The sequence below is a fragment of the Aplysia californica genome, unplaced genomic scaffold (genome assembly GCF_000002075.1).
Source record: "Aplysia californica isolate F4 #8 unplaced genomic scaffold, AplCal3.0 scaffold00183, whole genome shotgun sequence".
NCBI lineage: Eukaryota > Metazoa > Mollusca > Gastropoda > Aplysiida > Aplysiidae > Aplysia > Aplysia californica.
This window is the reverse complement of record NW_004797453.1, coordinates 737,452-752,463: the sequence shown is the minus strand read 5'-3', so window position 1 is coordinate 752,463 and position 15,012 is coordinate 737,452. Positions and strand designations below refer to the sequence as shown.

Below are 15,012 nucleotides of genomic sequence, written 5' to 3'. Positions count from 1 at the left end.
CTATTTCTAACGCCAAAAGTGCCTTTTCAATTAAAGCAAACACCCAAATTGAATACAAAATCTTATCAGAGGCCACACTCATATACAAGTAGATGAGCTTTTGCCAATAGGTGGATATCTAAAATGTAGCACAGAGGGTTGATGATAAAGTTTTTAACATTTCGTTTTTACTTGAATTTTTTTTTTATTCATGTATATCTCCTCCTACAATAACATGTATTTACCGACCTACAGACAGCATGCTAAGCTGTGTAACTGGCATTACGTAACGTCAAATCAAATTATGATGACACATTTTTTAAGAATTTGTACATGATACAAAATTATTTTAACAGTTTTCTTATTGCTTTAATTTTCAAACATAAGTATGAAGAGCATATAAAATGGTGAGGATCAGAGAAATATGAAATTCTTTTTTTTTTTCGTAAGTGTTTTACAGCGCTCGCAACTGCATAAGGTCATATGAGCGCGCGGGACACACCTAATATTTTTAGTTGGTAGGAAATTTTGAATTTTGCCCGGGTGGCGGCCGAAGAATACTGTTATCGATTTTAGACCACCAAGGGATCTTTAACGTGCGCAACTTGTACACGGGCCCTCCAAGATTTTTCGCTCTTGTCCGAGAAAGCTAGGTGTAGATCTTTCCTATCAGAAGATCAGGGGTGTGGCAGAAAGACAGCTGTAAGAAGGAGTCAAGGAGTAGCAGTAGAAAGGCTGCAGAAAGAGTCAGGAGCCCAGAGGAGGGGGCAAAGGAGGTGAGGGGGTGGGGGCAGAAAGAGGAGACGAAAGCAGACGACAGAATATTGCTAGAGAGCAGGAAAGGAGGTGAAAGGAGACAATTTTAGAGAAGAAATTTTTCGGTCGCTACCCGGATTCAAACCCGGGACCTTTTGAATGAGAGGCCAACATCTTAACCTCTAGGCCACAAGAGCCCCCAAATAAGAAATTCTGAAAGCCGTTGTGTTTGCAGTTGTGTCATCATAGTTATGTCCAAAAGAAATGAAAAAACTTTCTGTTTTCACATCTTAATTTCTTTTATGAAAATTTGGGCGAACAAATATTCAAAAGATTCAGTTTGACTCACAATGCATGTTAATGATGAAAAAACGCCCACTTTATTTACCTTTTACTATGAATCTCTGCAAAATATCTAATATCTTTCGAACATAACCATGATGACACAAAATGAAAAATACTCTGAAAAGTCATTTCTTAGGGAATATAAAATTATTCTAATTAGTTTCCTCATTGCTTTAATTTTCAAACATAAGCATGAACAGCATACAAAACCAATGAAAAAAGAAATTCTGAATGTCTTTGAGTTGGCATTTGTGTCATCATGGTTATGTCCGAAAGAAATGAAAAACTTTCCATTTTCATATTTTAATTCATTTTTTGGAAATTTTGGCAAACAAAGATTTAGGAGAATCAGTTTGACTTATAACGCATGTTAATGGTGGAAAAAAAAGCCACTTAATCCACATTTGCAAAATATCAAATATCTTTCGCACATAACCACGACGACACATAGTCATCATAGTGGATAAATGTTTGTTGCCATTTTGGAACATATCATCAATTTACATAAAATTTTCCCCTCTCGTTGACATCTAGCCAAGCACGCGTGGTTGCATGTAGATCTACCACTACTTGACCATTGGAATGCAGTGCGATGTTAACCATTATTTGGCTTAAATTTTAGAACATAACATGTTTAGATTTGATGACGACATAAGAAAACTTAAATGAATATTTGTCTCATCCGTCGTTATTCTTCTCGCCGTCTTATGAATTACGCTTTGAATGGATCAACAGGAACAATGCACATGCCAACCCCCCCCCCCCCCCCCCCATTACTTCTTGTTTTCTGATTGGTTCTTTCGAACATAACAAATGATGACAGAGCACGAGGCGTCGCGGGATTTCCGTGGATTCATCTCATCCATCGTTATTCTTCTCTCCATCTTACATCGCACAACAATACGCTTTGAATGAAAACAATGACAGGAACAATGCACGTTCCATCACCCCTATTATTTCTTGTTTTCTGATTGGTTCTTTCGAACATAACAAATGACGACAGAGCACGAGGCGTAATGGGCTTTCTGTTTCCTGCTAATTTACGTACGGTCACAGCCTCGGAATCAGTCAGGGCAGAGAGTAAACATTGAACGATATTATGCTCGTTCCACGGCCCCAAAATGACCGATAGAAATGAAATCACGGGGAATCAAAGTTGCCTTGTGAAATGACCACACGAGTTATGCTCGAAAATTAAAATCTAGAAGGCTCACAAGAGATAAAAAATTTCCACAAACCCATGAAGGGCTCATCCATTAGACTTTAACCAGACAACATCAAGAGCTCAGACACTACACGAAGGCTATACAAATTACTGTGTGTAACCCTTTCCAGTTCAACCTGATCAATCCAGCCCGTAAAAAAATGCATTGCATGATTTCAATCCAGCCGAAACCGGCCAGGCATGCACCTCATTTCTTCCTCAAGATTTTCAAAACGGCAATCTTGGCTGCCGCAGTAGCCATATTATCATTTCTCGAGAGGAAAGAGTGCCAGGAGTGGTGCCAGTAGTCACAACTTATTTTTACGTCCATTAAAAGAATCAGATCAGCAGAATGCTGATTTGTGCATTGTTGGAAAACATTGTGAACGGGAAAGAATAAAATCACATAACGGAATAAGAAAGCATCATATGAGCATACTTGTAACTTACCATTGAGAGCCCAATCTCTCTCCTGTTGGGATTTATCACCATGAATGCAAATCACTGGCCACCTGTAAAATGATCACATGAAAAAGGAGATTAAGTTTCTGAAAACAATACACCAACAGCTGCTTTTATATAAAATAACCCAGACAAACACGCTTTGTAAGGTCACTTAAAAGTCTTGCCACAGATCACAGTAGAGAGTATAATCTAGTTTTTTAGTTTAGAATGTGGTTTTACGGTGCTCGCAACTGTAAAAGGTCATATGACTCAAATATGAGCGTGCGAAACAAGTTGGGGGGTTTTTTCTCACTGCTCGGCCTGATTCTGGTCAAACTTTCTAATTAAAATTGTTAAAACGCTAAAAATCAAGCGTATAGATTTTAAATTTAAAACAACATTCTAAATAACACTTTAAAATTTCAAATAATCCATTTTATAACATAAAGGCCAATGGCCTTCATAAAATTTACACTTCTGTTGGGCTTGGTTTTGGGGTACTGAGCTAGGTTTCAAAGCGTACTGCAAAGAGAGTTTTTTCCTTCTAAGTCCGGCCAGTTCTTTATCTGATGCGCACTTGATGAGGAGAGCACCAGAAGACAGTTCCTGGACATTCGTAGGAATGTATCCAAGAACCTGTCTTAGAGCATCTCCTGTCTTGAATATGTTTAGATCAGTGATCTTTTTCTGCGCATCGGTGCTGCGGATGGTCAAGTACAGCTGCCGCAGAAGCTCCCTGAGAGGGGGGAGGGCAGAGGCAGACGTAAAGGTCCTTTTCCCTTTAGAAGTTTGTTTGATTGGCTCGGCGGCCGCACCCGCTTCCGCGAGCCGAGACTTTTTGGCAACGTTGGGAGTTGGGGAAGGGTTTTTATTAGAAGAGGAATCCATGAGAGTTTTTAAGGTGGTTCAACTCCGGGGCTCCCCGCCCGCCATCGAGCCCAACAAGGGGACACATTGCTTGGATGACCAGAGCTGTGCCAGGGCTACCCCGGAGCTATACTCTCTACGAGTGCGCATAAAACCCTCCCGTCAAGATTGACCCAGGGCTTGATGTTATTTCAACTCCCAACCGATTGAGTGGCATGGGCCGTGCCACCCTCCCGTCTAAGAGGAAAACCTGGGCCGAAGAGGTGTGTTGGTGAGGGACAGTCCGTAAACTGATCTCACCTCAACCGCCAGGTACCCGGTTTCCCTCCGCACGGGTCGCACCTCACGGTCAACAAGGCGCCCACTCTGTGGGATGGGTGACCTCTCTTTTTGCTGCACATGAGGTCAGCGGTGGGAAGAAAGATAGAAGGAGAAAGTAAGCGTCACACACAGATCCCAGAGGGTTGGGCTCCGTGTGCGACACTTCGTCTTTGAGGGGGTTGCACCTTCTGCAGACGAAGCAGTGGGTCTATTTATATCCCCCCGACCCACTGGGGGTGATAAACAAATAAACAACAACCAATTGATCATAAGATCAAAGAAAGATGGAATGCATTGGGGACACACACTCAGGAAGCCAGCCCACAATGTGACTAGACAAAGCCTAAAATGGAACCCACTGGGAAGGAGAAAGAAAGAAAAGCCAAGGTCCACCTGGAAGAGATCAGGAGGCAGGTCTCAGGCACATATGGGAAACAGCTAGCTGGAGGTGGTGAAGATCTCCCAGAGAAAAGACAGGAGGAGAGCCCTTCTTGGCAACCTATACCCAATGCCCAGGTGAAAGAGAGAAAAAATAAAATGAAAGACAGAAGTCCACAAGACGCGCAAATCCACAAGTGAAAATGAAACTTTTAAATGCTCAAATTGTGGCAAACTTTTCTTTGCCAGAATAGGTCTTTTCAGCAATAGTAGAAGCCACAGATGATCTTAACCTTCAATTTTACTAGTTCACTCAAGAAATCTTCTCCTCTGCTGGTGCATTGGTCACCGCCAGACATTGATGGAGGAATTATTATCAATACATTTATTTTAACTGATTTACACCCCACTGACACAGATTACAAAATTTATAAGGTGGACTGCTTCAACTCTGCCTGTCAGAGCCAACGTTGGCTGAGCGGAACACAGCTCAGCTTCCCAGTAAGCTCACGGAAGAATTCAATTTTATACAATTCATACTCATTTGGGAGTCAAAACTCATGTCTTCTCAGTACACTGACAAAGTCTAACTGTTACATCACAGGTGTAGATCGATCTACGTACTTTTAAAGAATTACAAAAAGATCAGTTACTGAACTTGGCTCAAAACCACAATACCCCGATCTGAAGTGTGCAGACTGAAGGGCATGAACAGAACTAACCCATCTCTTTTCATCCTTCTTGAGATGTCATCTGCTTTCCTCTTGGTCTCAACAAAAATGATTGTTTTATTTTCCTTTTCTTGCATGATCTCTGTTAGAAGCTTTACCAATCTGTCAAAGTAAAAAATATATGGATGAAAACTAAAATTTCAAAAAACAAAACATTTGAAAATTAAGGGGCAAAAAAAAAAAAATGTGCACAGATAGCCACATTTTTTAAATGTATTCGATCTAGTTCCAATATTGCGTACTATTCCTGCTGTGGGCACAACAGAAGACATGAACTAATAGGACTTTCAAATTTGTATCTCTGACGAAAGTCAATAACAAATAAAAATCAACATTGTTTTACAAGAAACTGAGAGAACTGTACATTTCCTACATCATATAGCATGCTATCACCATGAAAATGAATAAAAAACTTTCTACCGAGTAAACTTCATGGTTTCACAATTCGTATGGTAATTGGAAAATTCATAAATCATAAATTGAAAGAACAGCGGGGGAAATGCATATAAGAAAGGACAAAAGTACTTTGAAAAGATCTTTTTATTTTTATCAACCTGTTGTCCCTGATTTACTAACTTCCTTGAATGGACTTTCAAATTCAAGCATCTTAAAAATGTAAATTCCTGACTTTTTGACAATATAAATTTTTTTAATGCAGACTAGTACAATCAGGAAACTTACTTGTCTTCTTTTTCAAACTCCATGCATACATCAATAATCTGCAATATGTTATGGTTAGCTGTGAGCTGCAGGGCACCTATATTCACTTGAACATAATCGTCAAGGAAATCTTCAGCCAGCCTCCTTACTTCCTTGGGCCATGTTGCACTCCACATCAATGTCTGCCGGTCAGGCTGTGAGCAAAATAAAAAAAGACAGCTGTTTTCAAAGTAGCTACATAATTCAATACCAACAGTACATAGGCCTACTGAGAAAATAAGGGATGCAACAATTTCTGGTCAACACAGGCATAAAAGTTTTGCTTTATCAATGTGAGGCAGTGAGCCATGCATGAGTCTGGACTGAGATTCTTTACACTTGCTACACTAAAGTTGGTAGTGGCTGAGCTATCAATGAAACAAAAACAGAAGCTTCATTCACAGCACACTGGGTGAGGGATTGTAAAGACATGAGAATTATGTTGACATAGCAGTTAAGGGTCGGACTTAAAACAAAAATCTTTTGTTTTGTACGAGTTTTTACAGCGCTCGCAACTGCATAAGGCCATATGAACGCTCGAAACACAAGTTGGTTGCATTCGTAACAGTTCACTGCACAGCTGTGTCAACTATCAGATTTTTAAAAGTTAAAATATTAAAATTCGGTGTAAATATATTTTCAATTTAAAACAACTCTTTTAAATAACATAAAAATATAAATCAATTTTATTTCATTTTATAATTTCCCATAAAGGCCAATGGCCTTCATAAAATCCCAAAATTCTGTTGGGAACAACAACGGAAAACATCTTGCAATTTTTTGCATCTGAAATATTTTCTTCGGGTCTCTCCGAAGTCTAGACATTCGGTTAAAATGTGTCCAATGGTAAAATCTGCATCGCATCCGACACAGAACAGCTTCTCATCTCCCTGAAGGGGGTATTTATGTGCCAGGGCCGTGTGTCCGATGCGTAATCGAGTAAAAATGACTTTGTCTCTTCTGGAGAGGCCTGAAGGATTTCGCGGTCCCAGTCTGGGTTTAATGTTGTGAAGTTTATTGTTCGTTTGTTTTTTCCAGTGGGTCTCTCACAGACTGGAGTGAGTACTGTTTGAAGATAGGGCCCACATCAGAGTCCTTTTTTGGAGCCATCTGTGAAGATGAGCTCCGCACCAGGGTATTTTTTTCTCTAAGTTTTTTGTATTCTGCTTTAAATGTTTTGGAGTTTGTGCTTGCTTTGTCGTGTGTGGTCAGTTGTAAGTCTACTTTTGCCCTGGTGAGGTGCCACGGAGGGAGGTCAGGGAAGACAAATTGTTGGACGTCTTGTTTGGAAAAGTGTATGTTTTTGAGGTTCCCAAGGACTCTGAGGCTGAAGCGTTTGATGAGTTTTTTGTTGTTTTGGAATTTGTTTATGGTGTCTGGGTTTGTTTTGAAAATGCAGTCGTGTGCTGGGCCTCCGGTTTTGAGCTCTGTTCAACTGCATATTGTAGTGAGAGTTGTGTGCGTTTGAGTGCGAGTGATGGTATGTTTGCCTCGGCCTGGAGGCTCTCCACCGGATCAGTGCGGAAAGCCCCCAGACAGAGGCGGAGTTCTTGCTTGGTTTTGCACTGGGTCTAGCATTTTTAGGATGTGTGGTTTTATCGATCCGAAGACTTGACAGCCGTAGTCAATCCTGGATCGGACAAGGGAGAAGTACAAGTGGAGAAGGGTGCTTTGAGTCCCCCGCCCACTCCGGATGCGATAGAATTTTCAAAGCGTTTAACGCTTTCTGGCACCTCACATGAAGGAAATTAGCCTGGTCCGGCACGGGAATCCTTTCCCCCTAGAGCGTCAAATCCGGCTGCACTACATGTCTGCCTGATCGGCAGAAGTGCACTGCAACCGTCTTTGACGGGGAAAATTTGAAACCGTTATTGTTTGCCCACTTTTCAAGTCTGTGCAGCTGCCTTTCCATAGATCTTAGAGGTGGATTTTTCGAACGGCAGCATTTCAAGAAGTCATCAATGTATAACGAGCTGTCTATGCTATTTTGGAGGGTTTTTACGGAGGAGTCTATTTTGATTTCAAATAGGAGAGGAGAAAGGATGCTCCACTGGGGGACACCTTCCTCCTATTGGTGGGGGTCTGAAAGGAAGGATCCGACACGAACCTGGAGGGAATGGTTCTTCAGGAAATTGCCAATGAAGGCAGGAAGGTGACCGCGTATGCTGAGAGCATGCAGGTCTCTAAGAATTCAGTACTTTCAGGTGGTGTCGAAGGCTTTTTCTGGGTAGAAAAAGACGGCGATCAAGTGGCCTCCTTCGGCAAACGTCTCACGTATAGAGGTCTCCAGGCGGACCAGGTGATCCAGAGAGGATCAAGTTTTCCTGAATCCACACTGGAGACCGTTTAGCGAGCCCATTATCTCCAGAAACCACAATGAGTCGCCCGTGGATCATTTTTTCCCAGAAGTTTGAACAGACAGCTCGTTAGTGCTATTGGTCTGTAATTGGATGGGTATGTGTGGTCTTTGTTTAGTTTTGGAATTGGAATGATAGTGGCAAGACGCCAAAACTCCAGAAAGGAGTGCGACCTTCACATGTCGTTGTAAATGTCTAGTAGGAGTGTAAGTGTTTCTGGGGGTAAGTGTCTAATGATCTGGTTGGGGATGTCATTTGGACCCGAGGCAGTATTGCCCAGGTCCGAGATGCATGATGTTAGTTCGTCTAATGTGAAGTCTGCATTGTAGGTTTCAGTGTTGTTTGAGTGGAAGTCTGGAAACTGCGGGGTTCAAAATCTGGGAACATTCAATGGAGTGCGCTTTTTTGCATTTGAAGTAGGTAGCGTAAACACGGCCTCCCGGGCACTCGAGGCCTTCCGACCGCATGGTATCGGTGAAATCGGGGTAATTCCGATCGCTGTTTCTTTGCTCTTTCGCTATAAAACACCAAATGCCTCCTTACTTCCTTGGGCCATGTTGCACGACAGGTCATGAAAAAGCGCATAGATTTTTTTTCACCGGCTGCCTCCGTCTTATACAGGGGATGTAGGGGTGAGATGGAGAGGGTTTCACAGGCCCTGCTAATGGGATCAAGGATTGCTTGTCCGGTCGGCAAGCAGTGGTCAAAACTTCACACCTCTCAACTGCTTTCCTCTCTAATAATTACATGCGCCAGTCTTACGTATCCAATTACCACCAGAGCTTGCATTTCATAGTATCACTGTTTGACCTTTTAAAAACAGAAAAGTTTGAAATCTTCTTTGCTTTTACCCTTAGCCACCCATGGGTGTAACAAGCAGTCAACAAATGCCACCCCTCACTCCTATGTAACAATTCGAGGACCTGTTTTCTCCGCTGGCCATAGGATTAGGGCGGCAGGCATTGATTGGTCAAACCAATTTCACACCTCTGGCTTCTATCTACCCAGGAAAGTTTCCATGGTGGCTCGCTACTCGAGCACTTTCACTGACACTCGTGAGACTTCACACCCCCCCCCCCCCCCCCCTGAACATCTGCATCGCTCAGTGCTCACATTGATGGGCAACATCTACCCCCAAATTGCACCTCTACTCCCCTTCCTCACCCGGCAGCACAGCGTTAAGTTACAGCCAGCGGAACCAAACTTGCGATTTTTGTTTCAAATTAGGGTTGAGTGAGCAAAGCATTTTCCGTCTTAAACAGGTAAGACCCTCAGAGCCAATTCTTATTTCCGTTTCTGCGTTGGACAGATTTCCGTTTTATACAGGTAATTAAAGAGGAATATATCAAGGGGAGAGCGGGGAGATTCCGTTAAGACAGGTTTCCGTTTTACACAGGTTTCCGTTAGGCAAGTTCAACCGTACTTTGATTTGGGGGGGGGTATTTGGCCCTTGCAGATAGCTTGGTGCCACCCAATGCCACTGCATACAAGTATACATATTATTTCCAGACAACATGCCAAACAGAAACTCAGGTATTTCAGCCTGTTCTGACTAATTTAACTAAAGATTGGAGAGATAAATGTATATTCCTGGGGTCTTTTGAGAGATAATTTATTAGTTTCCTCCAATTTCAGGGGAATTCCTGGGTCTTGGTGATTTTAGTCAAATTTCGGGTCATTCACAGGGCCCTGGGAATCCCAGAACCTGGTATGAACTCACCCTGACTTGCTCTATAATTTTTCGGATCTGAGGTTCAAAACCCATGTCCAGCATGCGGTCAGCTTCATCCAGTACCAAGTACGTAGTTCGTTTCAGATTCGTCTTATTTGATTCCAGCAAATCGATCAACCTCCCTGGTGTAGCGATGCAGATCTCAGCTCCTAGAAGAATGCAGAAAGAAGTCACAGGGCATGATGAAAGTTAACATGAAAATATGTATGTTTCAAACATCTCCCAACCATAATTCTATGTAAGCCAATTTATTTGATACCATTTAAAATTTTTCTTTTTGTTTTAGTTTAGTAAGCGTTTTACAATGCTCTCAACTACATGGGGTCATAAGAGCATGCGAAACACAAGCTGGTTGTAGTCATGACAGTTCATAGCATGGCTTGATTTTAGTTTATGGTTAGGTTATACTTTTAATGGTAAAAATTTAATTAAAAACAAAATATACACTTTTGAGTAAAGGCCAATGGCCTTTATAAAACAAGAATTCTGTTGGGATCAACGATGGAGAACATTAAAAAATATATATCCTTTGCGTCTGTCCAAAGTCCGGACATTCTATCAGTATGTGTTTTATTATGAAATCCATCGCAACCAGTACAAAGGACTTTTTATCTCCATGCGGGAAGTATTTATGTGTTAGGGAGGGATGTCCAACACGTCTGGAAAAAACAACTTCACCTCTACTCTGGAGAGGCCCACTTTTGTTTTGTTCATTTTAGTAAGAGTTTTACGGAGCTCCCAACTGCACAAGGTCATATGAGCACACAAAAAAAAAAGTTGGTTCCATTCGCAACAGTTCACTCACGGCGTCACTTTTCGCCCGATTCTGTTACTTTTAGTTCGCGTGACTCAGCAGCCCGCCGGAGCTCCCCGGCTCGGGGTCACGGGTTTAATGAACCCTGAGGCGACTTTGCCGCTGTCGGTCGGGAAGTTCGCATTTTTGACTATGTTTAAAACGATATAACTTCTTCCCCATCCCACACAGCAAACCATTACGCGGATGTACTAAAAGCTCAATGTCTTGAGATTTATTCTGCGTTAGAATGGTTAGTTTCTGTGCCTTAGTTTTTGTTCTAGACAAGTGTTTGTAGAGTACCCAATTTGTCCTATTTTTGTTACAAAGTTATGAATAAATGATTGTTATTTTAAAAAAGGCACGACAGATCTCTCCAAATTCTGTGTTAAACTGACTACGAATATCATGTCTTTTACCATGAGAAATCTTAAATCTGCGGTAGTACGAGGGCTGTCCCACGGAAAACCGGAAAAGGTCCGCAAAAGCAAAAATCTTTGTCCTATTATAATAAAACTGTAACACATCATACCTCAATATGTGCTTTATTTCTCAATGTATTCACCATCCCGCTGGACACATTTTTCCCATCGCTGGATCTGGGAGAAGATACCCTCCCTGAAGAATCTTTCGTCAAGGGATTTCAACCAATAGTTCACGGCTTCCACGAGGTCTTCGTTGTCGGTGAATCGCTGTCCAGAAATATGGCGTTTCATTGGTTCAAAAAGGTGATAATCTGACAGGGCCAAGTCAGGACTGTGAGGGGGGTGTAGTAGAACTTCCTGGCCGAACCTTTGGAACCAGTCTTTCGTGACGTTTGCGGTGTGTGGTGTTGTGTTGCCATGCTGCAAAATGGCCCCGCTGGTCTTTTTCGGCCCCAACCCATCAAGCAGAGACCTTTCAATAAAGCAGCTCATCAAACTCTATCCTATAGACAGTCGACTTTGAAATGTTTAGCGACTCGCAAATTTCGCGAATTTTTAGGCACCTGTGTGTTTGAATAAGTTCGTTAACGCGACTCTTGTTGTCCTCAGTCTTGGCAGAAAAACAAGATCCTGGGTACACTTTGTCATTGATATTGGAGTGCCCGGCTTTGAACGTACTACATCATTCATATACCTGTGACTTTGCCGTTACTTTCTCCCCATAAACTGACTTTATTTCTTTATTTCTAGAGGTTTGAGACCTTTTGCGGTCAGAAACCGAATGACAGACCTCACTTCTACCCTTGACCAATTTTCCAAGGGGGTAGCCATCTTTTGAGAACTGCTGTGCTCGTTTGGTTTGAGCGATGCTCATGGTGCTCAATCGGGAAAGTTCTAAATGATTCTTTTACTAGTGTGCGTTTACAGAATGTGAAAATATTAAATAGTTTTAAAATTACAGCCAAATTCCGGTTTTCCGTGGGACAGCCCTCGTAGTAATAGTCAAGTTATAAGAGAAGAAAGATGCACATCTGCATATTTTAACTAAAGACGATCAGTGTTAGCTCTTATTTTACTATTAAACAAGAGAAAGTTACTCTGCGTTTGTTCATGAATCATGCTGTGTCTGTGGCAGCCTGCATACAACTAAAAAGATATAATATAAGCGATTTTAAAAAACCACAAAACCGTGTAAATACATGGGTAGAGATAAACTTCTAGTATGGAATAAAAATAATGACAGCTAAAACATTCATTCTTAGTTTTTGTGTAGGAAATATGCGCGGACACAATTATGAATGTAAAGAAATCAGTCACATTGTCAGTTATTGCAAATGGTCATAGAAACGTAAAAAAAGCTGGAAAAGTCTGGTGCTGATTCAGTGTCCCTGGAAAGCTAGAAATTATTCTTATAACCCAATTACGAGAAGTCATCCTTATTATTCAGTCAACTTACAAAACCTAGACTTAGCGTTTTAAGAAAAGTAAGCAATTTCTGGAGTGTAACAGATACTGTTCGTGTATTAGATCTATTAGATATATTCTAGCACTAAAATCGATTTGTACTTTTCATTGAGAAACTTCATGACAACTTTTATAAACTTTCGAGAAAATATGCGAATATTCATGATTATATTAGACACATAAAGTTGTATTTGGAGGAATTACTTCGTAGCGAATTGTGTGCCATATGGATAAAATTGCAAAATTACAGCCTTCTATTATAAGCGCAGATACCATCTTTTCTGAGTATCTGCACTAATGTTATGTCGTTCATATTCCAAAAGTTCGACAGATTTTGACGATGCGTTTTTTTTATATTGATTTTTTTTAATTCACACTAGTCCCAAAAAAATTACAATTTAGCATTGCCGACTCCAGCGCGCCTAACAAAATAACCAGACAAGTTACAACGTCCGTTCTTTTTTGAGTCTCAAGAGCAGAAATGCGTGCTTTGGGTGTACTAATGAGAATTACCATAAATACAAGGATACACCTTAAATTGTACGTTGAAAAGTACCAATAATTAAGTCGGCCCAGACAGAGCGGCGACAGGGAGCTGACCCCCCGTGACCCCGACGTGATAAGGTGCCCGGCGGGGAACCCTCCGCGGCAACTAAAATTCCACTGCCGGTGCGCCGTGCACTGCACAGCCTGATTCTAGTCAACACCTCTACTAAAATGATAAAAATGCTAAACATATGATGTAAATAAATTCTTAATTTAAACTAACTTTTTAAATAACATTAACCCTTTCATCTTTTGGGGAGATGGTGACCACCCCAAGGACGTCTGCTTTGGACCGAAAGGTCCTTCTTTTGTTTGCCCAGGCTAGGAGTTTCAGTTTTTCTGACAGGGATTTTTTGAATATTTGCCATTCGTCTTCTATGTCCTTGATCTTAGGTGACAGTTTATAGTACTCCTTATATAGTTTATAGTACAATTATCGATTGTCGAAAGTCAAAACCACTTCCACTTATCGTTTTTATTTTAGCATCAGTTTCTTGCACCACGGCCTTATCCTGCTGCCGTAGACTTTATTGCGTCAAACACCTCCCCTCAATTCTGAAGCCCTGTAACGTTCCTACTTTGAATGAACTTTGATTACCCCAACAACCACCAGCCGTCCTTTACTCATGCCGTACTCACACGATGCGAACTCGCACAGGTTCACTGACCGGTCACCATGACGGGCCCGACAATCTAGAAATCGGAGAACGCTTGTTTTCTTTTTCTTTCTATTTTTAGTCATTATAGTGAAATAACAGTGAGAATATCGATTTAATTTGTATGGCGACAGAGTGGGGTTTTTTGCACAAGCTGCATGTTACAAATTTTTATAACTGTAAATCTAACGTTAGGGCAAAAACATAGAAAATGACGATTTCGGAGAATGACTCATTAAGCACCGACAGATATAAAAATTCCCTTATGGTTTCCAACTTGCCCCACATTGAGCTGGCATACTGCAGGCGGCTTTAAGCTCGGATCGGCGTTGTCGGCGTTGTCGGCGTTGTCGGCTTTATCGGAATCCAAACAACATTCTTATTACGCCGAAAAACTGGGAAGGGCGTCTCGCTGTCAACTCGTGACCTCGTGCTTTCTTGTCCTATCTCCATTTTTTAACAGCAAAAATGTGACCTCTTCTTAAGCTCACTCTTTGTTGTGAACTGCTTTCACTGTTATTAAAATTGGAGATGCAACAAGAAAGCACTGAGGTCGCGAACTCTCAATGCCGTCTCGCTGTCGTTGTTTGCGTGACGTCACCCGGCTGGACAGGGGACATTTTTGAATGGCCATTTCAGAGCTGGTGCTTCACGGTAAACAAAAACTAATTACATTTTTTAAATCAGCGTCGTCAAATTAGGGTGGCAACCGAGCAGAATTACATTTTAAGCAATATTTTAGGAATTTCGAGGGGTTTTTTTATCCCCAAATAAATGCTTCATAAATACCAGCTGTCATCATCATCATTGCCTTTCTCATCCTGGGTCAGGATATAGGCCACGAACAAACACTTTCCACCTTTCCCCATCCCGGGCTAGTCGCTTGATGTCACTCCTCGTCTTCCCACTTTTCTGTACATCCATTTCCCTGACTCTTCTCCAGGTTCCACGAGGTCTTCCCCTTGACCTTTTACCCTGTGGGTTCCAATCTAACACTTTTCTTGTTGTGCAGCTGCTTGACTTCCTGAGAGTGTGTCCAATCCGTCGCCAACGTCTTCTTCCCACCTCATCTCTGACCGGGCTCTGTCTGGTTCTTCTTAATTAATACTTCCTCATTGGTGATCCTGTCTGTCCATTTAATCCTCAGCAGCCTCCTCAGACACTTGTTCAAGAAAACCTGGATCCTCTTTATGCACGTATGGGATGCGTTCCACGTCTCACATCCATACCACAAGACTGAATTCACATTTGAGTTGAAAATTCTAAGCTTTGTTCGTAATGAGATATCCCTGGTCCTCCAAATCCTGCTCAAAGA

At 41.6% G+C, this 15,012-nt stretch overlaps 1 protein-coding gene across 1 annotated transcript in view; it reads right to left on the bottom strand.

Moving 5' to 3' along the window:
• The window catches only part of LOC101864619 (ATP-dependent RNA helicase dbp2), a 69,005-nt gene that overhangs the window by 32,626 nt on the left and 21,367 nt on the right, over positions 1–15,012 (bottom strand). The window contains exons 7-10 of the mRNA XM_005098455.3: positions 9,802–9,962; positions 5,707–5,879; positions 5,017–5,127; positions 2,735–2,796 (exon numbers count right to left, since the gene is read on the bottom strand). Coding sequence (XP_005098512.1) covers positions 2,735–2,796; positions 5,017–5,127; positions 5,707–5,879; positions 9,802–9,962 — 507 coding nt within the window. The remainder of the gene's footprint in view (positions 1–2,734; positions 2,797–5,016; positions 5,128–5,706; positions 5,880–9,801; positions 9,963–15,012) is intronic.